Raw genomic sequence first — 27,171 nt, 5'->3', positions numbered from 1 at the left:
TGGATTGGACCAGAACAAGGTGCCAGAAGAGCAAGGGACTGTGGTGGGGTATGTGTGCGCTCTCCTGCCTGCAGGCCTTTCCAGTTGGCCAGTGTCTGTGGAGGAGGGCTGCTGCAGTGTCAGGAGATCCCAGTGGCATCCCAATCACCCGGGAAGGGATGCAGAGAAAACTCCAACTTCCAGTCCTCTCCAGTGACTCGCCTCCCTCACTGCTTTGCCCTGGGCTGGCTGAGCAGTGCCGGAGCTTGCACAGCTCCATCGCGGTGGGCACGATGATGCTGATGTGTGGTGGGGGGCGATGGGGGAAAGACCCTTGCAGAGAGCCAAGATTGTGGTGATCAAGATTAACACATCTTGCAAAAGCAGCTGGGGGGTGTGAAAGGGGGAGGGGGCGAAAGCAGGGGAGTGCAGATGGCCCAGCCCTACCTGCAGAACAGGGAGGAGGAGGAGGATGGGGTGAGCCACGGGAAGCCTGGGGGCTGGATCCTACCACAGGTGAATCACCAGGATTCCCTGCAAATTAACGAATTAGCAGTCGGCTGTGTCAGCTCCGTGTGCTGCAGGCCTGGGGGCTCTGGCACTTGCGGTGGGTTGTGAAGGACCCCGTGCCTGGTTGTCTGGCTCATTATTTCTAAAGCAGACTGATACGTGTGGGGTTAGTGGTCAGAGGTATCTGATTTTGAAGTATTTTTAATTGGCTAATGCTGACTTGCCTTCTCATGTCTGGAACCTTTGTCATGAAAAGGCACCAAAACCACAGGTTCCTCTGAAACGGGGAATGCATACGGGGTGAGTCACTGCTCCAGACTGGGCCTGGCTCGCCCTTTTTTCTTTTTTTAATTGGATGGAAAAAGGACATATTAATACCTTTTTGATGACACTTTAATGTGTCTCTGCATTTGCCTGTTTGAGTAAACAAATTAATGCTGTTAATCAGTCAATTGGAGAGATAGTGAAACAGGGCAGGTCTGGGAGGGATGGAGCAGCTCAGTTTTCAAACTAACACGGAGCTGCTAAGAAAGCAAATTCTTCCATTTGGGTCAGCAGCAAATTCCAGCTCTGTTTCTGTTGGAAGTGTTCAAGTGGCTGTCAGGAAATATTTGGTTGCCAGGTGCTTTCAAAATTGAATTAATCCTCCAGCTTTCAAGAGATGTGCAAATTCCTGAATGCACCTTTCCTCTCTTCCCCCCGGCCCACCATTTTCCACTGATACTCTGTGCAGGATACAGCTTCCTGTGCTCCTCCTCTTGGGGAAGAGTCTTGGGGACTTTTTCCTCTGGGATTGAGTGTTTTTAAGTTGCTGTCTGAGCAGTTAATCCATTCAAATGTCCTGGTTAGCTTCTGGCGCTTGTGCTGGAAGTGCTGAGCGCCACATCAGAGGCATCCCTCCGGTGACAGTTCCCGCTGCAGTGGCGTGTCTCCAGGTGGCTTACAGCTGTTAAAACACACAGCCTGCGACAACTTTATTTGACCTGCCCGTATGGTAGCTCTGTCTGGAGAGCAAATAAACTAACGCTGATTCAGTGACTGCAGTATGTTCCGGAGCTATAAAACTTGTTTGCACAGAAACTTGATACAGCCCCTCTCTGGGAGGGGAGTTGATACTCGAAAACCTGAGATGCACGTAAAGCAGCTCTGATCTTCAGCACAAAGTGAAGTTTTCAGAGGGCAGCAATGGACTGGCACTGTCTGCCAGCTACTCTCTTCTGTGGAACTGCTTTTGTGTGTCCAGGTGTTATGGAGCTGCCTTTGTTTTTTCTGCAGGGTGAGGGATGAAGGCAGGAGCAAAATGTCCTGGTCCAGGAATTGCTTCCTTATACACTCTGTGTGCAAGAGGCAGCAATGGGCTGGCACTGTCTGCCAGGCTACTCTCTTCTGTGAAACTGCTTTTGTGTGTCCAGGTGTTATGGAGCTGCCTTTGTTTTTTCTGCAGGGTGAGGGATGAAGGCAGGAGCAAAATGTCCTGGTCCAGGAATTGCTTCCTTATACACTCTGTGTGCATTGACGGATGGTGCATCTGTCACCGGGTGTAAAATGGATGTGGGATCACTAGTTCACTTCTGTCACCTCTTTTCCCCTTGTTCTCTCTTCCTCCCTCTAAAATGGGTCTTTAAATGTGAGTTTGTCTCTGACTCATTGCGTGCCCTGGCAGAGTGTTTGCTTGCAGCAGAAGTGAATGTGACGTGGGGAGGCGTGAGTAGTGTGGTGCTGCGTCCCCCCAGGGCTTTGACTGAGGCAGCTGATAAGTGAGCCCTATGCCAGTGGGAGAAAAGGGCTTTTTATGTCTGTGAAGACAAAGCCTCTTGTTCAAAAATGCAACTGAATGAAAAACTCGATTCTGAATGCCCTAGACTCAGCTATTAAAAACAAACAAACAAAAAACCCCCACTCAACAAAAAACTGAAGAGCTCCCCTGCCCCCCAGCCCAGTGTGCCAGTGTTGGTGCAATACCTCTCCACTGCAGAAAAACCTGCAGAATTGCCTTGGGAGCTTGGCAGCTGCTGTCAGCCTGTGACTTTGAGTCCCACTAACCTTTTCATATACTGTTTTGTTACACTTTCCCCTTCCCAGACAGCTGTAACGAGGCTAGGTGTCTGCTTTTTCTGTGTTGGTTCAGGTTCTTGCTGTCTCCTCTTAAGCAGAGAAACAGAGAAGGAAGAAGCGATGTGAAAATGCAGAGCTAAACCTGTTTTATAGAGTTACCGCCTGAGCCGAGCAGCATAGGGGTTGGGAGGGAATTTTTTGTACGTGAAGACCTACACCGCAGGGCATATGCAGAGTGTGGTATTTCCCTGATAAAGTCAAGCACAGCAGCTTTTAAAAAAGCTTTTGTATTACAGTGGTGTTCGCCGCTTGTTTTAGTGTTAGAGATAGTCAGCAGCAAATTACGTTCCAGTGCAGTGGTTAGAGAATGATGCTTTTAGAAATCCCTTTTTAAGGGAAATCCTCACAGTTTGAAAATGAATTGGTGCACATAAAGGATTAGGAAGAATACAGAACTTGTGTGGGATGTTTGGCTGAATTTTTAGTCTCATAGCTCAGCCTCTCCTGCCTGGCAGCTCATGTCACCTGCCTGTGTCACCCAAACTGTCTCTATTCCTGATAGCATTCCCCAAATGTTTCTGCCAGCTGTGAAATCCACCTCCTATAGGAGGCGTGCTCAGAACTGACATTCTTGCTGAACAACTCCTTTATCCCCTAGAATTCACAGGCAGGGTTTGGGTTGAGGCTTGGGCTGCTGTGGCACCTGTGTGAGTGCTGCCAGGAAGGAGTTGCTTCAAGAATGGGGGTGGGTCCCAGACTGGGCAACCAGCAAGATGAGCAGTGCTGCACGCAACATTCCTGCGTCTTGCAAGGACCTGCATGGTAGCATTTCCTTGGTCAACTAGTCTAATTTGTAATCCCCAAAACAATATAGAGAATTTACTATGGTGCTTTTTTCCCTTCTCTGTTATTCTGATGAAGCTTTCCTGCAATTCTGCCACCTGCTCCATTCTTGCAGTACAAGCCCAATGATGAAGCTGGCTGTCTTGCTATTGCTGGTTTTTACTGACTGTTCAACATCTTGTCGCGTCCTGTGGCAGCTCTGCAGATGCTGGGAGGTGGGGTCTGATGTGCTTTCCTTCATGTGTCTGCAGTTACGCAACTTCTTGTTGACTTTCTCTGCTGCTAGCACTTGTCTGAGCTGCTTTCTCAGGCTGCCACACCTGCCCATCGCGCTCATCTTCAACGACTTCATTCTTTCCAGACTGAGTGAAGTGAAAATGAATATTTACAGCTACAGGCAAACTTGTGTTCTTAAGTAACGAGTGCTGTGGAGGCAGCTGGGAGCCTCAGACAAAGAGGCTTGCTAATCAGAGCACAGGCGTAAGGGAAACTGAGCCTCCTGTCACTGGAGCAGCGAGCTGGCCTGCTCAGCATCCTGCCTTCTGACAGACTGCAAACCTGAATTCACCCCTCGTGCTTTTGTGTGCAGGGGAGGAGGCAGCTGTGTCTGTTGCCATAGGGAGAGGAGGAACCTTATTTCTTGATTTACAGCAATTGTAGCTAACAAAGCGGGAGCTGGAAAATCTTGGGATGCAAGTCTCATTTGAAGTTGTACTGAGCCTGCCCAGATCCCCGTTTTTAAAGACCCTGAGCTAGAGCTAGCATGTGCGCTAGAACGTGCTTAACAGTGCCTCCCGCCTTTTTGCTCCTGCACAGGGATTTCCCTGTTTGCATTTTTCCATCAGTCACTGATCTCTCTTGGGTATATTGGCCAAAGTGTCAGTAGAGCATCTGATGATGCTGCCGCCATGAATGGTGTGGGGAAGAGATGTGGGTAGGTTACTGGCCTTTTCCCATGCTTAGGGTGATCTCCTGTCCAGACTGGCCTGGTGGCACCTGATCAGTGCTTGGAATGGAGGATTATAGCAGATGGGTGTAGGAACTGTATGCTTCATCCTCTCTGTTTCTTAAACATCAAGGAAGTCCAATCAAAGCAGAGTTTCTGCGTGCTCAGGGTTTGAGCGTGGCTGGTACTTGCTGTTCTGCACTTGCCTGCAGTGTTCCTGCTGTGCCTTGCTCAGGGGTCTGGAGGGTGGCACTGCAAACAGCCGGTTGCTTACATAGTTTATTGAGAGACTGGCTCTGGGGAAACGTGTTTATTCAAATGGTAGAAAAGGAGACTTTCCTTTTTGCAAAAAGTATCAGGTATACTGCTTTGTACAAAAAGACCTTTTCAGAATTATTATTTGGGTTTGGTAGCTGTGTGCTCTTGGGGGACCAATAGGCAGGAAGAGCTCTCAGTGGTCTCTTGCATTAATATTTTTAACTCTGGATTTCAATTTTGTGCTCAAAGTTGTGGAAAATCCTTGGATATGTGAGCTTTTTCTAACCTCAGAACACACTGATAGCAGGTAACTTAATGTGTGCAGAATAGCGTAGCCCATAAAATAAATATACAGAGCTAAATATTAACAAGGCTAATGGGATTTTTCACTTGTTAAGGAGTGCATTTTGCATCTTCTGAGTTTCACTCCTCTGTTTTCTTAGTGGGAAGATAAATGTGGCTTGGAGAACCGTAGTGACCTTAGTACTGATTGTTGTTACGCTGCTGTTCAAAACTGTGTGCATTTGAATGCAGCCTGGTTTCACACACAGCGTCCTTTTTCTCTCTTTAGGTACTTCCTAAATTCATGAGATGGCCAACACCATGCAGATATCTAAAGATGAGCTGGAGGAACTCAAGGAGGCCTTTGCCAAAGTTGGTAAGTCATGTTGAGAAGGGGACCTTGCTCCTGTCTGCTGTACATTTGGAATGGATTTATCCCAACCCTAGGAGCAGCGGTACCATCAGGGTGTGGGCAATCTGCTGCTCTCATGATCTTCTCTCTGCCAAGGTGTCCCTTGGCAGCCTTGTTGCTTCTGGCTTCTCACTTCTAGTGAAGGAGCACAAAGGAAGGGACATGAGTCTGGCTGTCAGTGCTGGCGGATAGCCTTGCCCTGTAGCTCCAGGGTGGGTTTTGTTGCATTCTGAGAGCAGAAGAAACATGCAAACAGGTATTGCATTACTTTGGCCCCGGCATCCCTTCAGGGCTTTCACAGTGCTTGGTTCTGATGATGTTGATTATGGTGGAGTGGCTGAGCCCTGCAGATGGTAAGTCTTGGTGCTGTGTTTCTGATTTGTGCAGGTGCATGCGAGGCACTGTTTTGTAAGCTTTGTAGGCAAACCTAATTAGTGTCGGTTTACCTGGCCATTATGGAGCTGCTTGCGGTGGTAATGAAATGCTTTGTGGCTGCAGTGCATGTGCATTGCCCTCTGGTGGCTCTGTCTTCTCTGGTTCTCACCTCCCTGACAGCCTGTGATGCTCAAGGAGTTGCACAGCCCAAGATCCACTGCCTGCCTTCCAGCTTTCTCCCTGCACTGGTATCACAGCAGCCTTTGGCAGGCTGGCTGGGGGAGCTGAAGTGAACAGAAAACTGACTTCATGGAGAAAACTGCTTTCTGCTGGTTTAGTTTCCTGATGTGGTTTACTTGGAGGATCAGAGAAAAGCCAGGGTGGGGTGGGATGAGAGCTGGACTGCAACCGTGTGTACTGAGGTCAGCGCATGAGGCTGGAGAACCACACCCAGGACTGGCCAGGAATGAGTTGCACAAGTGGTCAGAGCCAGTACTTCATTTTCCTAACTGGGCATCAGCATCGTTAGAGCACTGGTTATAAATTCAAATTGGTAGTTGCTTTCCATGTTTATTGGGTAAACTGCCCTCTAGAGCAGGGTGGCTCTTAAAAACTCTCGCTTGCTCTATGTTTGCAACCTGCAGAGAGAAATAGGAATTTCAAAACCAACTGATTATCATGGAGCAGTATTTCCTGTTGGGTCTCAAAGCAAGTGGCATTTCAGGCAGTTCACTTTCCTGTCTCATTCTTCCCAAGACTTTTCCAGCAGCTGAAAGTGAGCTGCTGCAGAGGGAGACAAGTGACCATCGTACTTCTCGCTGCCTAATGTGCCTCTGAGTGCCAACCTCAATAAGGCTGGGATGCAGGCAGCCCATTCTGTCCTTGGGTGAACTTAAAATGATTAACCTGCCTGGAATACAGTGGCTCTTTTTCATTAACGTGTGGGGAAAATGAGATTAGGTTGGCTGACTGCCTTTGCACTGGAAACGCGGAGAAACTCGTGTAGAATTTGGCTTGTTTTAGGAAACCAGCTCACCTTGCTGAAGGGGTGGATCCCTCTTTGGTTTTAAATTATAAAAGCAGTGTCAAAACTGAGGTATTACTGAGAAATGTGATAATTAGCCTGGACATACCCACAAGTGAGATGGGATCTGCTAGTCCTTTTCAGCTGCCTTCTGTTTTGTGTGTGGTACAGCCCACAAGCGTTGCTGTGGGAACACGCCTGTCATTGCCTTTAATGCTCTCGTTCCTTCTATTCTTGCTTAAAGGAGCCATATTTGCCCTGGGATACAGAACTGGTCACTAACTGGTTGACTGACTTTCACTGGGATGTCTTAATTCCATTTCTAGTGAAGGTGAAGAAAAGTTGGACTAAAGCTGCTGTTTAAAAGGCAGCCTTCCTTTCATCTCACAGCTACCTGGAAGGCTTGGAATGCAGCTGAGAAACACGGTTGTAGCAAGACTCATCTGGTTAGCTTCTAGGATGTCATAAAGGAGATGTGGGAGGAGAAAGCTTCTCATGGGGTGTTTCTGCTCACCAAGTTGTGCCCTGCTCCAATGTGTGGCTGCATAGGCTTCCTGGAGACTTGCTTTAACTCTAGCATGGGGCAAGTTTCTGCTCTGGATTTGTAGGTTGGTGAGACTTCAAAGGTGTGTGTCAGGAGTTAAGGCTGGGCTGGGCACTAGACGAATGACAGAGGGGAAGAGAAAGGGAATAAGGGAGAAAGTCTTAGGGAATATATGCAAAACCAGTATCAACCCCCTGATGGCAATCACACCACTATCACCACTGATGCTGTGGGGCAGACTCTGGGGAAGTCCCAGACTGGACTCAGTGCCAGATGGGAACCAGATTCAGGAGCTGGATTCTGGAATGTATGGATGGGGTCGGAGGCGGAATGGACAGAGTCCTCCTCAGATGCTGCCCATTGAAGAGGAGAGCTTGACTCCCTCAGCTTTATACTGAATATGATGTATATGGAATGGAATACCTTGTTGCCTTTCTGCATCCCAGTCCCTGGTAGTGACTGTAAACATCAAGTGTTACCACTTCTAGAAGCAAACACAGTCTGCCATCAACTTCAGAAAGTGCTGTCACTTAGATGAGACTGAGCTAAAAAATAAAATCACGAACAGAGTGAGTTCTGTTCTAGCCCAAACCAGGACAGTGTGTTTGACCAGCTTTTCTATGCAGCTGGGTCGAGACATCTGGTGGTGGCTGGAAGGCAGTGAGGTGTGCTGCTGTGTACTCTGTCACCAGTTGCCTTCCATGGCACTTTCAGGTATCCCCTCTCTCCCATGCAGCTGGTGTGCTGTTCCCTGACAGCCAGCAAAAGGCAGGAGTGCTATCGACCTACTACCTGCTGCTGCTAGAAGCAGCTCACAGGTGAGAAACCAAGGTTAAGCTTAGCAGTAAAGTCACCTACAGCTCAGACAAGCAGCTCCCAGCATGCTACAACTAGGTGTTTGTATTGAAAGTCTTCCTTTTTCCAGCTTCCAGTAGCAGAGATAAGCATCTTTTCTGGAAACATGAAGTATTTAAAAACAATAACCAAACTGAACGCTTTGTTCGCTGCTGCAAGGTGGTGAAACAATGCTCTGAAATGTTAGCTTAAGGCAAAGAGGGATGTGTGATCCTGCTGGAGTGTGTCCTGCTGAGCATATATCCTTAAAAGGAAACGTGTGGGTTACTTTCCCCTCTTACATCCTGTTATTTAAGCTATTTTAAGTCCTTGTCGGGAGGAAGCTGAGCCAGAGCTTGAAGCAGCTTTTGGGTTTTGTTTATTGTGGCTTTGCTGACCCACCTGCATATGGGTAGAAGATGGTGCCATGCATCGCTGCGGTGACCTTTCCCAGGTTTGGTGCGCTGGTGTGCAGGCATCTTCCAGTCGAATTAGGAAACTTCAGATATACTGTAGTTTCCTTTCCATCAGGCAGATTATAATGAATCCAGGCTGTAGCTTGTCTGTTAAAACAATTTTGCTTTCTTCCATTAGTAATTCTGGGTCCTACGCCAAAGGATTTTGTTTGGATAGCTTCTATTTCGACAGCCTCTTCAGCTGTTGAATACAGTTTCAGATTTTGTTAGAGGGATTTTAGACCACCTTCTGTCTGAAGTCTGGCCCTCTTGCAGGACGTCCAGCAAGGCGCCATATGGCGGACCTGCAGTAATGCTGGAAATAATTATGGAACTTGCTGGTGCTGAAAAGGTGACTAATTTTTTTTTGATGTTGCTGTTTTGTACATTAGACTGTGATGCCAGAGAAGGGGATAGAGTGGGAAGTGAAGCGGCTGCACTCTGGGATAGGGGTCTCAGGCCTATTTGTCTTTTTTGACATGTGAAGAGAAGAACGGGTCCATATTCCACCACACAGTCAGTCACTAGTTAAGGTTACCCAACTCTGCTACCAAGCCGAAAACCATGGGCTGGAACATCCAGCAGGCTTTAATCTGCCCTTCTGTGACCAAGAAGTTAAAAGTTGGAATGAGAGTATCTTTACTGCAAAAGCAATGAATTGGTGGGGGGTCTTGCAGTCGAGCCAACAGGCCTCTCCCGTTCGTAAATGCCGTTCGTAAATCCCATTCCCAAAGTGTCCCAAGGGGCATCAGTGCCCTGTTAATATGTGCAGTAAATCAGCGATTAATTTTTTTCCCAGGTTATTGTGGAACAGTAACTGTCGCAGGTGGGTGTTTGGGATGTCATTAAGAGTTGGAAGAACTCAGGTCCTGAGCCCCGAGGGCTTTGAGTAAGGAACACTGCTCAGCAGCGTGTGCCCTTTGCCCTTGATGATGTGCCGCCTGTCTGAGCCCCGTGCAGGTGCTGAGCGCTACTGGTGCGCAGCGCCTCTCGTTGGACAGCATCTTTTCTGGGACCATGCTTCTGAGTTTCCTGTGCTCACGCGTGAGTGTGCATTTCAGATGGCTCTTCGTGCAGCAGAGCTGCTAATTCTTTAGTGATTAGAAATAAATTTTTTTCAGTGATAAGAAATAAATCTTCTCTGAACTGGGCACATCTGGAGGACTGGGAATATGCTTCTTTGAAGGGGTGAATGAAACTCCCAGAATGGGCAGATGTTGACCCAGACTGCAATAAATTCCTGGTATCTGTCCTGCAGCTAGATTTGATGCTTTCATACCGAGATTGATGTCTATCGAGCAAGCATGGATGGAGCAGACAACAGCCTGGGCCAACTCCTCCGTTGCATTTCGATCAGTTTTTTTCAGTTATGGTTTCTGTTCTGCAAGTAAACCAGTATAATTGCAAGGCTGGGGATTAATTCCTTGAACTAGATTATACCCGCAGAAGACATGCGGGGCTTCTTATGTAAAACTCAGCTCTGAACAGGTTTAAGCATCCTTTTACCTGTGCATCTCCCCAGTGTATTAGAGATGGGGACTTCGGAGCTCAGTTCCCTGCTGTCTCACCCAGCATGTTTCTGCCTCATGAAATACCATATATTGTGTTTTTCCTTTCACTTCTGAACAGGCTGAGACATGGCACATACAAGCCTGGTTCAGAAACACTTTCGAATGCTTAAGCTAGACATGTCAAGAGGAAAACCTTTGCCAAATCTAAATCAGAATGACACCCATCAAGGATTGACCCATCAAGGATGCAATATATGTTTTGCAGTCTTATTTTTGTCTGCCTGCTAACATTTGGGTAGATGTAAACCAGTTTTCTAGGTGGTGAATTGATTGGAAGAAGTGATGAACAGGCGTTTCTGGATTTACTTGCTGAATTCGGCAGCATGGCAAAGGGCTGTGGTCAGTTCAGCTGAGCGCAGGCTAAACTAAGGGATGGTGGCTGTAGGTGTGCTGAGGGTGAAAGCAAAGTTATGTTTTGGGTCCATAGGTCCTGGACATCAGCAAGTCCCTTCTTGTCTGATTTTCTGCACTGGCTGTAAGGGAGAGAGAGGATGCATGTTGTGAAGTTAGATTTAATAATAAGAAAACTGTAACGGAAACCGCTGTGATTTATCTAGAGGGGAAATAGTTTGCTGATGACCTCTCAGGCTGGACTCTTTAATAAAGCTTGCCTTTGTAAGCTTATATTTTTTTGGATTAAAATTCTAAAACTGAAGGCCAGACAGCAGCCTGTTGCTATCATTAACCATTGGCCCAAACCACTTTATTTTGTCATCAATATTGCAAAACCTGAAATTTCATAAGGTAGTTTAATGTATTTATGAATCCACTGGAATCGATGTCTTTAGTTTGAGACCTAGAGACGGAGGTGTAGGAGGGAGTACAGGTTTGCTGAGTTACCTTGCGTTTTTGCCAAAAGCATTTGAATTTCACTTTCTTGCTAACTTATAAAAACAATTTTAAAATCTCATATGGATCTGGAAAATGAAGAAGGTTGGAGTGGTGGTGTGGACATACTGCTTGCTTGGAACATCGCTGTGAAATAAAACCTAAAAACCACCACCACTGACGTCCTATTGTAAAAAAATTGATTTTCAATGTTTTCTAAAACAGATTTAGAACTATCCTGATTGTTTTCCTTTGTTCTTGAAAGTATCTCCATTTAAGCATGAATCCTGACCGCGGTGGCTGTGGTGTGAGAGTCCTTCTAGAACAAAAGCGAATTCTGCAGCCCTTCGGTTGTGGGGCCTGGGAAGCTGGCAGCAGCCTGCAGACCGTGAGGGCATTTGGGCAGCAGGAGCTGTGGCTTGGGTAGAGCTGAACTCTACGGCCTTAGGGAGAGGCTGCTGCCGTGTAAAGAGCAGAGGAATCCTGCTGTGTGGGACGTGGGCAGAAGAGTGGCTTGGTGAAGCTGAGTGGGGCTGGGCGCCTCGCCGCATGGTGTGGTTTTGGCAGCTGGTGGCGGGGAGCTCACTTGACAGAAAACAGCCCCAGGAGCTGTGCAGGTGGGAGAGAAGGTAACGCAGCTGCCTAAATGCAAAGACTGCTCTTGTTTAGCTTTGAACAGCTTGGCTGATGTCCTCAGTACAGGCACCGTGTTTGCAGTCAAGCGAATCAGTTGTAGGAGACTGCCAAGTCTCTGCCTCCTCAGCCTATCCAGGTATTCCCCGCCAGCAGCAGTAACCCAGGGTTAGTGTCTCCCCACAGCCCCAGGCCGTGGGAAGAGATGGCAGCTCAGACACAGAATTAATTTCTCTGGGCTGTCTGTACCACTTGCCTACAGCGAAGGGATTTTAACATCAGTGTTGAGCAGGTTACAGCACAATGTGCCCTGAGCTCCTGTCTCTCCGAACGTGCTGGAGGGTCGTGCTTACGTCTTAGGATGCGAATCTAGGCTGTCCAGCTGCTTCAAATGCTCTGGCAGCTCGTGGACCTGACTCTGCTGTGCCCAGCTGGTCTGTGAACCACACTGTCTGCTCAGCCCGGCCAGCCTGAGGAAGGAGGCACCCAAACTGTGTCTTGTCCATAGTGGCCGCAAAACCTCACTTGGCTGAATAAAGAGTAGGGCTGCTGGATTTTCCCTGTGCAGCCAGCAGATGCGCTGACAAAAGCTCCAGATTCATGCTCGATTCTTGGGGTTTTTTTCTTTGCAAATCTAGAAGGTGATAAGGTATTCACTGAGCACGCAGTGCTGCGGTGGCTTGGTGGCTGACTGTCAAAGCAAGTGTCCTTGCAGTGCATTCTTGGGCAGCATTAAAATATCTGTCTGCAGTTTCCTGTCAGTGATAAATGGGTAACATCATTATCAACATGATAAAAAAATGTAAATGCAGTGCTGACTTAGTGTTTTCAATTCAAACTAAGAAGTGCTGTGTTTCATTACCGTCTATTTTTAACACACAAAGCCAGCTGCAGTTAGATGTAAAAAGAAACGCTCTGAAGATGGTTTATGAAAATGCAGATGCTCTGTTGTGAATCTTTTAAAGCTGACTCGGTCGCGTGTGCCGAGAACCATTCTGGTCAGCTCTGCTTCAAAGCTGCCGTTGTCCAAAGCTGGAGAGATCTTGTGGCTTGCTCTGAGACTGCTGCATCCCCGAGATTCTTGGTGTGTTCTTGGTGGTATCCCTTGAGTAGTGTACAATGTGGGCTTGGTATTTTTGTGTGGGCATCCTGCTGTGTGTCCGTGTCCTGCTCAGATCTTGCTTTCAACAAAGATGAACGCTCTGCACAACGTGGCCCCGAACAGGTGTGCTGTGCTGAGCCGCACTAGGAGATTATGCCTCACATCCATGTCTTACCTCCAGTGCTCAGGTTGCTCTCCACGAAGCACTTCTGAGCATGGGGGCTGTGTTTCTGCCCTGCCGCCTGGCGCTGGTCCTGTCAGGGTACTGGCACGTTTCTAAAACCTCCTGCTCCTTCTCTTCCTCAGACCTCAACAGCAATGGGTTCATCTGTGACTATGAGTTGCACGAGCTCTTCAAGGAAGCCAACCTGCCTCTCCCCGGGTACAAAGTCAGAGAGATCATCCAGAAGCTCATGATTGACGGTGACAAGAATAAAGATGGGAAGATTAGTTTTGAAGAGTTTGTCTATGTAAGTGTTATTTCTGAACTTTCAGCAGCCTGGGGACCCCTTTTAGACAAAGCTAAGGAAGAGGGTAGAAGAGGTTGAACCTGGCTTACCCTAATCCTAGTTTTCTTTCTACAAAGTGATCACTTTCGAGGTTTTGCCATGTAAAAAACAGTTCTTTGTACAGATCTCTGCTTATGACCAGTCGTTTGTGCTGTCAGTGCCAGCCTTTAGATGTGGACAGAAGGGAAGTATGTTGGGGTTTAAACTAAAACCGAAAAGAATCCACATGCTTTTCCTATACAGAAACTTTGCTGGAGGCCCAAAGATCATTTTCACGTGAGGTGACAACTGGAGAAAAGACTTCCAGCCCTCCAGGCTTACAGTACTGACTGGAAGCTACTCAGTTTTTCCAGATTCATAGATGAATGCTTGTTTTCCCAGCGAAGCAGTATAATTTCCTTTTTTAGTTTAATGGGACTACAAGTATTTGCTAAAGACTTGAGAGGGCATTTCAAGACATGCTTGGAGATCAGTCCTGGATGCTGATCTAGGAAAACTGCCTTAAAAGGGAAGAACAGGAGCTAGGAGTTAGAAGCTGGAGGGTGGGTCTAGCCTTCAGACTTTTTCTAAGAAAGAGGTCAGAATTTTCAATATTTTTTGTTATTTTTACAAAAGCACAACACTTCTGAGTTACTGGTTCACTATCCATCCCTCATCCTTTTATACTCCAATGACTGAGTGATGAAAGAGTAATAAAAGCATGTACAGTAGGGAGTTGTTTTCATGTCAGCTGTTTTTCTTGATAGTTCTTATTCTATGTTCACCTTCTGTTCTTTTCAGACCCTCTGAACTTTTGAGTTCGGAGTCTCCTAGTAAGTTGGAATTTGCAGTTTGTGAACACTTGCATGCTGGGTGCATGTTTCAGTTGTTGGTTTGAGCTGGTCCATAACTCTAACTTTGCAACTCGGAAGGAAGGAATAGATCTCTTCTGTCACATCTGAATGGTACCAATGATCGAATAAACAAGAAATGTCTTATGGGCCTCTAAATGTACAGTAGAAGCAATGGTTAGTTGTAGGGATTTTACAAACGGGTCTGTTGCTGTTTTCTGACTCTGAGCGCTTTTGTTGGGGTTTAAATCACAAAGAGTGACGTGAACTGACTTGAGGTTGGGTCCAAGTGACTTAGTGGTACCTCAGCGTTAAAGCACATATTTTCAGAGAAGGTGTGCAGTACCAGTAATCAATCCATCACATTTTAAAATAAATATATCTGTATCAAAGTCCTTATGTTTAAGACCAACCAACCAGATCCACCCAAACTTTTGGGCTCTTGAGTCTTCACTCAACTCTACCTGATCACTGGGGTGAGCCAAACCTCTGCAGACCATCAGGAGATGGTTTAACAGTACTGCATCATCTTGACCTGCCACCTTCCCTGCGTTTAAGGGATGGGGAAGGTGAGGCCTGAAGCCAGGAGGCTGACCCTGCAGTCACACTCCGTGGCCAGGGGAGCAAGGCCCCTTCTCGCTTTTTAACAGAAGCGCGTTGTTCTGCTTCAGAGTGCTGTTCCATTGCCTCTTTCTGGCTGGTGTTCAGAGAACCTGCCCATGTTTCATTTGTGTTCTCAGCATGGCTGGAACTGATTTGCTGAAGTTTTGAGGGAGTTACAGCAGGCTTTCAAGCCACTGAAATTTTTTTTTCTGATGGTTGCTCGGTTCTGTAGGACATTAGGACCACTAGTAGTAACACACAACCTGTGCAAATGGCACTTGTGATCTTTCTACGGCATCTCCTCTGTCCTCCAGTGTGAAGGTGTTTTGTCAGCTGTCCCAAGGATTGCCCCTCGTTCAGCAGCAGGAGCACTTGTTGTTCACATTATTGCACATTTGACTGTTATACTCTTAGAATTGTTTCTTGTGTTGAGGACAAAGTCTTGTTTGTGAACTAAGGGCACAGTCACACGAGCATCTGGCTTACGCAGAAAGGTTAAAATTGCACAACAGCTTTCTCAGCTTTGGTTCTGCATGTGTACCTGCTCTGACTGCAAAGGTTTCACTTTTTTTTTCCTTAGTGGTCTCTTCAAATCTATTTAAAAAGGTAAATGTGTGTGAGGTACTTCATGCCTAGTGCTTCTGTTTCAATAGGCACCTGCAATCTGTGTTTGAGAGTGAGACAACTCTCTGCCCCACTATTTGTGTTAAATTTAATACCACTACACCCTTGCTGGGCCCTTCACATTTGCGGATTTACTACGAGATTTGCTTTAAAGCTGAGAAGAAATGTCTGCTGCTGTGGTCCTTTCGTTTTATGAAGACAATTTTTCCTTGTCTAAGAGAGTGCTTTAAATTGTAGATTTTCCAAGAGGTGAAGAGCAGCGATATTGCTAAAACGTTCAGAAAAGCAATTAACAGGAAGGAGGGCATCTGTGCCATCGGGGGGACCTCAGAGCTCTCCAGCGAGGGGACGCAGCACTCCTACTCAGGTATCTGCCTTTCACCTCCTCTTTCGGGTGGGCAGAGGCCACAGGCCAAACCCAGCAGATTTCTGCTGCCCTGCCACGTTCTCAGCGGAACGATCTCACGTGACGGTGAGAGCAGGGCAGAGTTAGGATGTAATGCAAGATTTGCAGTGTGTAAATTAAATGTGTTCTTACTTGTTTCGTTAACTGTGCTTGCTGATGAAGTCCTTCTGTCACACTTGATACAATAAAGTTGTTGAGTAATGAGTATGTAACAGGAATATTCCAGTAATTGGAAGTGAAAGTCATATTTCTTTAAACTTTGTGTGACTAACAGAATAGTGTGATAGTGAGTCTTCTATTTCCCTGGGCCATTGTACACTGATTCTTTTGGGGAAAACTCTGCTATGTTATGAAGAAGCCTGTATTAAATTTACAATTGGTTATCTTAGAGGAAGAAAAATATGCCTTTGTGAACTGGATAAACAAAGCCCTGGAAAGTGATCCCGACTGTAGGCATGTCATTCCAATGAACCCAAATACAGATGACCTGTTCAAAGCTGTGGGAGATGGGATCGTGCTATGGTAAGTCATGATGGCTCCTGAATTTAAAAAATCACCAAAAAAACTTCCCAAAACTGTGGTTCAGGGAATTTGGATTCTGTTTTAGATTGCTTTTGTGACTAGGGTGTGTGCATAATGTTTTGCACATATGAAAAGGGGCTCAGTCACCCAGGCTTTCATTGTCATTACATAATGCTCCAGCTTTGCTGCCAGCTTCACAGGCTGGTCTCTTTGTGTGGTGTTTTTGTGTGGGCTTGTGACTGAGTTTGCTGAAGGGGTGAAGGTGCCTCGTGGGGGCAGAAGTGGTCCTGCTGCAAACAGCCTGAGCTAGGTAGCTTGGGGGAGGGCAGATGTGGTTAAATAGACCATTTGGCAGGTGTGTTAAATAGCCCCTTTTCCTCTGTGGGAATGTTAGTGACCTTATGAAATAACCCATACGTGGATTTTCTGGAAATCCTCTTGTTGCCTTTGATGTCACTTAGCTGCACTAAGTGACTGAAGTAACTTATTTTGCTGCATGCTGAAAACAGAAGGCATCCAGGACTGCTAAATACTATCTGCCTTCTATGTACAGGGTTTCTTTGAGTTCTGTGATTTTGGTTTGGTTTTTAAATGTAAGGGAATTAATATAGAGGAGAGCTGGATGGCCCTGGAATTTCAGTAAGTCTGTATCAATATGCAAAAATCTTCCCATTCCCTTCCATTTATTTTTTCTTTTTTTTTTTTCTTTAGCTTGTGTGGGTTTTTTTTCTAATTTCCCCAGTTTCAAGTAATTCAGGTCTTCAGGCAACGACTGAACTGAGTAGGAAGTAGTTCATAATACAAAGTACAAACTTGCCATGTTTTCTGTTTACTAAAAATCCATTACACCTATGTCCTCCCCACTGAGCAAAAAAATCTTTGCAAAAAAGTGGGGTTTGGGGGCAGTTTTTTCTCGCCAGCAGTAGCACACCTTTAGAATAGGAGGAAGTGTGTTGCCTTACTGGACTCTGCAGCGGATGTCAGCAGAGCAGTGAGTCTTCGCTAGTTCAGTGACTGCACTGTGAATAATTCATGTGCTCTTTTTGCTCCAGCAGCTGAGATCAGTAGTGGCCAGTAACATGTTTAAGGTTTCAGGCTTAGCTATTAGTTACAAATACATTCTCGATAACATAAATATTAACTTCCGATTTACACAAGCTTGATGTAAAAAAAAAAATACACAAAACCAAACAGGCAAAAGAAAATGTGCTGTGGTGAGTATTGTAACAGTGCATTGAGTTTTGCTGAGATTAATAGTTGAACAACATTTAGTGTTTATTGTTTCTCCTCCTACCAGCAAGATGATCAATCTTTCTGTTCCGGACACGATTGATGAAAGGGCGATTAACAAGAAGAAACTCACACCATTCATAATTCAGGTATAACACACATTCGTGGTTTTGCTGAAGTTCGTATTTAGACAGAAGGGACGAAAGCAGCGTGGTGGCGCGAGGCATTATTGTGGAACTCTGGAAAGAAGCGAGTTTTATAACCTGCATTTAATTATTGAAGGCAGTTTTGTACTGCACATAATTGACGGTGCTGTGGGTACAGTTCAAGTGCTAACTTAATGACAAAAAGCGAGGTGCGCTGCGCCCCTGCCATTGCTGCAGTGATTATATACAGCGCTGGCTTTTTACCACAGTGAGGTTATTGGCACTGGCTGTCTGTGAATCATTTTGTAGCAGGACATAGGCTGGTTTTGTGAGATAAACTGTGCGTATAACTTAACACTTCTCTAGCCTTATTCTTGTTGATGCCACTAGATGTGACTAACTCAGAGGCTGAAACTAAATACCAAAGGTTGAAATTAAACCCTGGTGTCTGGTTCAGTTCTTATTGATTCAGCCTGCTGCCACCACAGCTACGTTAAAACTTCAGCCAGAGAGCAGGCAGGGACGTTTCCTCCCAGCTGCTGCTGTTGGAGCAAGTACAAGGGGGAAATCTCTGCTTTTGCCAGTGCTGGGTGAAAGCAGCATCTCCCCTGGCTGTGTCTCATTTGGATGTGTCGTTTGCAGGAGAACCTGAACCTGGCATTGAATTCCGCATCTGCCATCGGGTGTCATGTTGTCAATATTGGCGCAGAGGACTTGAGGGAAGGGAAACCCCACCTGGTCCTTGGGCTTCTTTGGCAGATTATTAAGATCGGTTTGTTCGCCGACATCGAGCTCAGCTGGTATGAAGGTAAATGAAGCTGTAAGTGATTACTTCTAAAGCATGAAAACCATGTTGCTTACACTGTCATCTCCAGCCTAGTCACTGCCTCTTCCCTCCCCTTCTCGCCACTGAAAGCGGGGTACTTGCCTTCAGGTTCACCAGGGCCTGTGCCAAGTTGAGTGCTCTCCAGCCTGTTTATAGCTGTGAAGCAGGTTCAGGCGGGTGGGTTGTGCCATCCTGGTAACGTGTGTCAGCCTTGGAGAACTGGCTAAACAGACGTCTGTCAGTCAAGATGCACCTTGGCTCAAGCCTTGCTGTGCAGGTGAGCATGTTGCTTTGTGATGCCTCTCTCTGCTCAGGCTCTCCCGCTGGTTCAGCCATATGCACATAGCGGTGTTTGGAAGTTGCAAAAGTCCTCCTTGCTACTGTCCGCGGTGCAGCTGAGCTCTTGCTTTGTCCTTGGCAGTGGGACAGTGGTGCTGCAGCTCTTGCCCGGTGCTTGCTTGGTCCTGCATGACAGCCTTCAAAATTTAAACTTCTCAAATCATTCAGAGAGCTCTCTTATTCTGGTGTGGGCTGTAAGAGCACTCGGATGGAGGGGCTTTGGTGTCTTTTATTTAAACTTTTTAGTCGTGGAGAGGTAACATTGTTTGGCTTAGATTGAAAATTCATGGCAAGGGAAGCACTGGCCGACTGAAAGGGTGCTTCTTTGGGTTTTTTTTTTTTAAACAGTGCGTATGAAACTGCTTGGAAGCATTTTTTCATTGGGATAGAAGTACATTTACATTTAGCTTGCTGTCATCAGCTTAAAAGACTGCATGTAAAATCAAGAGAATTTTATTACACTAAAGAATGGAAAATTTTTTACACACAGTTTCCTACATCATTCCTACGTCTTTTATGTGTAACAACCAACTCAGGAAAACTCCACTGATACCTGTATTGTTTTGACTTACTCAGTAATTGGTATTGTCCCCCCCTTCTCCCCCAAAATGCTGTTGCAGCTCTAATTCTGGTATGCAGGATTGCATCTTAAAGTCTTTCCTTCCCCTCACAAGCATTTGTCTTCTAGCACTGGCTGCCTTACTTCGTGATGGTGAAAATCTGGAGGACCTTATGAAACTATCCCCAGAAGAGCTGCTCCTAAGATGGGCCAACTTCCACTTGGAAAACGCAGGCTGGCATAAAATCAATAACTTCAGCTCAGATATCAAGGTACCAAGAGCTCTCCTGGCTTGCATGTGCCTGGGAAAAGGCTGCGAGCCAGCCAGGACTGTGCTTGCATGTGTAAATGAGACCCTTCATCCACAAACGGGGCCTTTCTTAACCTGAATATACTGAGCAGGCTTAACAAGGGGTTTATGGATGGTTCACTTAAGTTACCCGGTGCTGTCCTCCCTTGCCATGAGGTTGAGCCCAGTGCTGAACCTGTCTTGAGTGTTTCCTCCAGTGCTGATGATGGAATTTCATCCAAAAAGAAATCATGGGTTGGAGAGAGGAAGGGAAACAAGACCTGTTATTCTCTACACTGGGCTGAGCAGAAGTGGGAGCAGGGAGTCTTATAGCTGTTTTTAGGTGTGAGGGGTTGGCTCTCTTCTCTCAACACCAGTGAAAAATGGAGGGTGGTGACTCCTGGGCAATGTGGAGTTTTTGGATGCTGGTCTCAACAGGTTTCTGTAGCTTATTCACATGGCCAGGTGTTTTGAGGAGGAGAATGAAGACTGAAGTGGTTTCCAGGTTTAAAAAACCTGTTGAGGTGGGAAAAATGGTAATGGAGGTGCAAGGGGAGCCCAGAGCTCCCCTGTGTGTGTGCAGGAGTGCACACGCACATGGCCACTCCTATTTCTGATTTCAGAGTTGCTTACAGCTTTGCTGATAGCTGTTGGCTTGTCTGGTGCAACCCACAGGCAACCAAGATGTGCTGAAGTCCTTCTTAGTGCTGGGCACTGAAAGGACTTTTAGCTGATAAATAATTACTGCAGCTGTCTGCTCCTCCTAGTTCATGACCATCCCAGGCCTCTCTCCTTTAAGCTACTGCAGCTAATGGGCAGGCACAGGAGAAAACATTCCGAATTGCTGTAGGGGCCGTGAGAGCAAGCAGCATGGAGTCACCGCCTCTGACCACTGGAGAGCAGGCTGTGACACCAAAGCTTGCAGCAAAGGCATCTTTCAAACAGTTAAAAATCGTAGTTTTAATCTTAAATATATCTAACCGTTTCCCTTTTTGTTTCCTTTTCTGCTGCCTGGATTTCTGCCATTATGCTCTCTTAAGCTTACAGACTTTGGTAATTCAGTAAAGGTACATAAGCCAATTATGCACAAGAACTTGTTAAAGATGAGCCCTGTATGAATCATTACGGTGTATTCACCTCTGTGCAGGAGACCTGAGTTTTCTTTTTCATCCGTTTCAGGATTCCAGAGCTTATTTCCACCTCCTCAATCAAATTGCACCTAAAGGGCAGAAGGAAGGAGAGCCTCGGATCGATATTAACATGTCGGGTTTCAATGTAAGTGTTCAGGCTCTTCACGCTGTACAGGCGTGAACTACCTGTACCCTGTCATGCCCATGACATCTAGGTAACCTCGTGTCTTAATTTCCAGAGCATGTAACATGTCAGTTATGTGCTAAATGAGTGGTTGTTGCAGGCCTGATCACTACCCGCTAATTAACGTATGGTTGAGAAATCATTTGTGGTTATGGTCCATTTGGGAGCCTGCCGACTGCTACTTTTGAACCGCCAAGTTCAAAAAGCATACAGGTTGGAAAGCATGTAAACTGGGGCAGCACCGTGCTAGGAGAAATACCGAGACAGACGAGGACAGTTACACCCACAGCAGCAGGGATTAGCATGCATGCTTCATCCCTTTGATTAGCAAGTGATGCCTAATGAAGGCGGGTGCAGCTGTGACACTGCCCCCGCTAGCAGTCAGGAGATTTTTTAGCATCTGCTCTTTTAGCCCAGTGTGTTCCATGACAGCTCTTGTCCATTGCCTCCCTGGCAGGAGAAGGATGACTTGAGAAGAGCAGAGTACATGCTTCAGCAGGCAGATCGGCTTGGCTGCCGACAGTTCGTCACACCAGCTGATGTGGTCAGTGGCAATCCCAAACTGAACCTGGCCTTCGTTGCCAACCTGTTCAACAAGTACCCAGCACTTACCAAGCCTGAAAACCAGGACATCGACTGGAACCTTCTGGAAGGTGATGGCCATATCTGTCCCAAAATTGGCAGGCGGGAAATATCTAAAGTAAATGCTTGTCACAAGAGTCTGTGCCCAGCAGAGGTGTCTCCATTGAAGTAACACCCTTGATTTAAGGTTTCAGTGTTGCAGTGATTCTTTAATCATTTGGTGCAGGTGAGGAGGGTAGTTGACAGCCTGCTCAGCTGCTCTGCCCCTGATGTGGAGCCTGAACCTGTGGGAGCACTGCCGGCAGCCCATCAGTCCTGATGGCAGGACTGGGAACTTGGTTTCTCCACTTCCTGCTGTGGGCAGGAGGACCTCGGTAGTTCAGTGAGACGTTCATGGGAGCCCTGGCTGAGGAAAGAACTGGCGTTAGGGCTCCGGCTGCCTGGCTCTCGGACAGCAGTTGGCTATCACCTCTGTGAAAGACAGATGTTTTGCAGAAAGTGCAAAACACGTGCTCTTCTGAGGCCTGGAGAAATCAAACTGATATCCAAAACTAGATATCAGGGCAACTCTCTTCCTTTAAAAAAAAAAAAACAAACCCCACCTATAATAGGAAAAAAAAAAAACCCTTTTCTGCTCTGAAACCTAATTGATGAGCTACGCTGCTCAAAGCTCCCTGCCTTGTAAAGTGGAAAACCCTGCACAGCTTTGAGCTTGCAGAAGTTTCATGAACCTGTTTTCTCTAGGAGAGACACGTGAGGAACGGACCTTCCGCAACTGGATGAACTCCCTTGGTGTGAACCCCCATGTAAATCACCTCTACGGGTAAGTGCTAAGTTCTTGGGAGAGGCTGAAGAGATCAGACTAGAGTTCTGCCCACGCTGGTGTCCTGTTGCCCACAGTGCTGAGCGAAGAACTTGAGAAAGGGTGAGGTGGGGAGTGGGAGATGCTCGCTGTGTGTTCCCTGCAGTCTGTAGCTTAGGGACGTCTGAGCCAGCACTTGGCACACCAGCAAGTGGCTTTGAGGGCTGAGGATAGCTGATTTTCCTCTCTTTGTGTAAACCAATACCCTGATAGCCCAATACATTTGGAACTACTCGAGCAACTGCATTAGAGCAACTGGAACTAAATTCCCTTCACGGGCTTGCCTCCTAACTCTGATGTCCTGGTTAAGGTACTCTGGGTCCCCATAGTCAGTGGGCTGAGGTGGCTACCTTTGGATTTTATGGAGCAAAATTCTTCCCTGGATTTGTTGCTGATAATTACCATGCTACAGCCTGCTGTAGCTCAGCAGTTAGCTGATGTTATGCACAGAGCATTTCTCCTGCCCTGAAAACTACAAAGTGGTTTGAATTTTTTTCCTTTTAGAGTTGTTGAAATCATAACAGCCTGTAAAGAGTAATTATGATGTGACAAAGTCAGGGCGTTTAAATCTTGAAACATTAGGCTTAATCAATGTTTTCCACTTCAGCGATCTCCAAGATGCACTGGTAATACTACAATTATATGAAAAGATCAAAGTTCCTGTTGACTGGAATAAGGTTAACAAGCCTCCATACCCTAAGCTTGGAGCAAATATGAAAAAGGTAGGCATTTCAAAAGACTTTGAAAGAAGTCACAGACACTGAATTTCCTATTTGAGGCTTCCAGTCAAGTGAGTGTATTTGTGTTAGTGATTTTCTGTTTAAACTCTTTTTCTGTGTAGCTAGAAAACTGTAACTACGCTGTAGACTTGGGAAAGCATCCAGCTAAATTCTCCCTGGTTGGCATCGGAGGACAGGATCTGAATGACGGAAACCCGACGCTGACACTAGCCTTAGTCTGGCAGTTGATGAGAAGGTAGGACCTGTCTCAAGCATGTAGAACTTGTGAATGGAATACAGAGGTTGGGAAGTGTTCTGCCACAAGAGCGTTGCAGCTCTGGAAGAGGTCACCCAGAAAGACTGTAAACTCTGTTCTTGGGTGGTGTCTGAGATACAGCTGGACAAAACTGTGGCAGAACTTGTCCTGCTGCACTTGGGAAGCTAGAGCAGAGACCTCTGGAGATGCTGCTGGTGGATCTGAACATCCTGCTGACCAGGTTCATATTTCTGTCACCTGCGCAAGTCTGATCCACATGCAGGAACATTTGCACAACTTTTCTGTTCTAATTTTTAATTGGAAATTGAGAGAAACATTCTAGGGTTGCTTTATAATCCCTTTCTGCATTGGAATGGGGGGAAGGAGAAATTTAATAGCAGAGTAAGCTGATAGTCCTTTTTCTATGTCTGAAGAATTCTGTGATCATGCAAACACATCTGCAAAATTTTTGCATGGTATTTGGCATTAGAGGTGAGACTGCTACCTTGAGTTGATCCACATCTTTTAGGTAGTGCGTTACCCCTGTAGTGGAAATGGTCAATGGTGAAACAGTTTAATAGGTGTCCTGAGTGCAGGCAGTTCTTTGAGCTCATATCAAAGGCCTCGAAAGGCTAGAAAGACCGAATGTTTTCACAGAAATGACTCTTAAGATAGACGATTTGTCCTTTTTTGCTAAAGGAGTTAAAAAAATAAAAAGCAGAGCTGAGACTGTGTGAGGATTTTTCCAAGCTGCTGTGGGCTTACATTGCATCCTGGCTGCACATTCACTGGGCCTTTGCGCCGGCTCTGTGCCTAATCTTTTTCTCTCTGTTGGTTCTCAGGTACACGCTGAATGTCCTCGAGGACCTGGGTGATGGTCAGAAAGCTAACGATGACATCATAGTCAGCTGGGTGAACCAGACCCTGAAAGAAGCTGGCAAGTCCACCTCCATCCAGAACTTCAAGGTGCAGGTTCCCCTCTTGCATCCAAAAGGACAGGGTTGCCCAAAAAAGTATTTCCTTGGTTGGAGGAACAGCAGGGGCATCTTAGAAAGCGGTTTAAACAGGACAGGATTCACTCTGTCCTTGATCGCAGTGGCTTCAAGCTACCAGAGAGAAGGCTTCTTATGACTGCCTGTGGTGGGGAATAGCAGGGAGGCAAGAGAGCTGATGGGGTGGCAGAGGAGGGGGAGGGTGGTCGGGCTCTGGGACAGAGAATGAGGGCCGAGTTGCTGGCAAAGATAGAGGCTGGAGCTGGTGAGCGTTTGTAGGTGAGTGGTGTCCTTTGGGGTGTGATCAGTGGGATGGACTTTCCTGCACATCTCATCTGCCTGCTTTGTATTTTGGTGATGATCTGGTCCTATTACCAAAGGAGAAGCAGCAGTTTGGTTTTCCCTGTGGCCCCTGGGGAATAATCACTGACACTGCTGCTTTGAAGCGGCTTGTTTAAAGCTTGTTTTGTTGCCTATTGCAGAGCAGCTGAATTGAGGTGAGAAGTGTGCTTTCAGGATTAGACACTCATCTTCTCTTGTCTGTCCCTGTATTCTCTAGGACAAAACTATCAGCACGAGCTTGGCGGTTGTGGATTTAATTGATGCTATACAGCCTGGTTGTATCAACTATGACCTTGTAAAGACCGGTCATCTATCAGAAGACGACAAACAAAATAATGCTAAGTAAGCTTGCTGTCTCAAGAGCTGTTTGGCATTGAATGAGTGTGCCTTCTGTGTGCTGCTCTTAAGCTGCAAGTGCTTTTACCACAGTTTATTACTGTGTTTTTAATCTCTTTTAGCACTGGCCCTTTTAGACAGGCAGTGCTTCTTGAAATCCAGTTGCTGTCTTTGCCCGAGACGCTGGAGGGAGTAGCTGAGTGGACTCTAACTTGTTGAGAGAGATGCAGAACAGCCCAAGCAGTTCTTAGCAACGATCCTCTTTTTCACCTGCTTGTTCAGGGCAGGGGGTGCTCAGCTGGTGGCTCAGGGTTTTGAAATTAAACCCTCCTGAATCTCTTTGAATCATCGCAGGTGAAGTGAGAAGTACGGCTGTTAAAACGTGCCTTTGAAATGCGTGTTCTGCAACTGGTCTCAGTGGCAGAATGTCAGCAAACCTTCCTGCAGATCATAGTCTCGCTTGATTATTCTTAAAGAGCAAACGGGAGGGGAAATGTAAATGTTAGCTGATTAATCCTTGGTTATACATGCTATAAGCCCTTACAAATATTAATTGCTATTAATTATTAACAAATACTAATTTTTAAACTGTTTTGTAAAGTGGACTTGACACTCAAAGGTCATTTTGCTCATTAAAGATTTACTGAGGAAAAGGAATACAGCAGAAGATTTAAAAACCCCATAAAATAAATAAATGTGGGGTGATTGGACTGTTGCACATTTTGGATCTTAATAAAGAGGCTAAAGGGTGAGATTGTATTGATAGGGCAGGAGCTGAACTGTCAGTTATTGGTAGCAGTCGCGGTGCTGACCCACTCCTCTTCCCGTGGTGAATAGGTACGCTGTGTCCATGGCAAGAAGAATCGGAGCCAGAGTTTATGCTCTTCCAGAAGATCTTGTGGAGGTGAAACCAAAGATGGTCATGACCGTGTTTGCCTGCTTGATGGGCAGAGGAATGAAGCGAGCATAAAAGTGTTGATCCATGTGAAGGAAAAAAAAAAAAAAACAAAAACAAAACGCAACAAAAGCCCACCCTGCCACCCTGGGTGCATGAGGAGCAGATCGGCTGTGACCACGTTGAAATGCTCTTGGCCTAGGAACTGTTGAAGTTCAAAGGACTTTGTTTTGCTTTGCAAGACAAACTCTTACCAAAATTCTCAGGGAGAGGAGTTTTAACCAACAGATGTGCTCTTTTCCCAAAGGAGAGTTTAACTTCTCAAGAGCTCACAGAAACGCATTCATAACAGGCCCGCATCTTGCAATACCGCTCTGGAGCTGTTTTCGTTCCATTATTTCTTAGATATTTGGTGCGTGGTTTTTTTGACCCCGAGGGCTGTAAGGTGGTTGGTATGAGTTGTAATGGAAACAAATCTGATTTCTATCTGTGATCCAGTTTAATTTCTGTTATGTGGTCCAAGCATGTTCTAGGTTTGACCACTTCCTTAATTTTGCAAATAAAAGATACAGTACAAAATGGGGACCTGCCGGCCAGCTCGCAATGCTGCATGAGAAACGTGTAACTGGGAAGGTGGACCTTCCTCTGGTGTTCTCTGTACATGGTGCTTTTTTATACATCTAACTGTTTGGATTACAAATGAGGCGTGGCAGGTTTTTTTCTTGACGCTTATAAAAAGGGGGGTTTTGGTTATTTTGGTTTGGGTTTTTTTTAAAGTTGTATTGGAGAATACCACCATCCTCGGACCTCTCACGGTAACATGATAGCATGTTGCTGATGGCACAGTTACACCTGAGAATGGAAGTGAATGCTTTTTCGTATGCATCTTGGTTCAGTTCTGGGCACCTAGAAAATAATTTTTACAAAGATCTGCATGAAAACTATAACTTTTTTATTTAAAATGCTGTTGGATATAAAACCATACTACATTGTGAAGAGGTTTTGTGCAGGGAAGAGGCAAATGTTATAAAAAGCAGGGTTCAATAAACTGAACAGCGAATGTGCTGGAACATAGAACTATTTTTAGAGATAAAAGGAAGCGTTGTCGCCAAAGAAGAAAGATGCTCTATCCATAGGATTTAATATTATCTTGCTTTGGCAAGCTGTTTGCTATATTTTGAGATCATATTGCTATTACAGGCTATTCAAAGTGATGTAATATGGTGGCAAAGCATTAGTTGAAATAAAAACATTTAAATACATGCTTCTGTCCTTACTTACAGTGACCCAGCATGGCAGCCTGTCCTCAGCTGCTTTAGGTTGCCTTTGGATGATCTTC

General features: G+C 46.0%; 1 protein-coding gene across 2 annotated transcripts; it reads left to right on the top strand.

Annotated features, from left to right (window-relative positions):
• Positions 1-5,162: 5,162 nt before the first annotated feature.
• On the top strand, positions 5,163-26,257 carry LOC104496617 (plastin-3). Of its 2 annotated transcripts, XM_010139762.1 has the most exons (16): positions 5,163-5,249; positions 12,958-13,121; positions 15,455-15,584; positions 16,013-16,145; positions 17,443-17,524; positions 18,164-18,329; positions 19,375-19,517; positions 20,575-20,601; positions 20,714-20,809; positions 21,306-21,501; positions 22,175-22,253; positions 22,900-23,014; positions 23,134-23,267; positions 24,110-24,233; positions 24,819-24,943; positions 25,775-26,257. In XM_010139762.1, exons 1-16 carry the CDS (start codon positions 5,183-5,185, stop codon positions 25,905-25,907), a joined length of 1,914 nt encoding a protein of 637 aa, XP_010138064.1. In that variant the 5' UTR covers positions 5,163-5,182; the 3' UTR covers positions 25,908-26,257. The 2 variants fall into 2 exon arrangements, with proteins under 2 accessions (XP_010138064.1, XP_010138065.1); XM_010139763.1 differs by lacking the exon at positions 20,575-20,601.
• The last annotated feature ends 914 nt before the right edge of the window (positions 26,258-27,171 follow it).

This window comes from Buceros rhinoceros, unplaced genomic scaffold (assembly GCF_000710305.1).
Source record: "Buceros rhinoceros silvestris isolate BGI_N320 unplaced genomic scaffold, ASM71030v1 scaffold12437, whole genome shotgun sequence".
NCBI classification, from domain to species: Eukaryota; Metazoa; Chordata; class Aves; order Bucerotiformes; family Bucerotidae; genus Buceros; species Buceros rhinoceros.
Note: the sequence above shows the minus strand (reverse complement) of the source record. Positions and strands in the feature narration are given on the sequence as shown.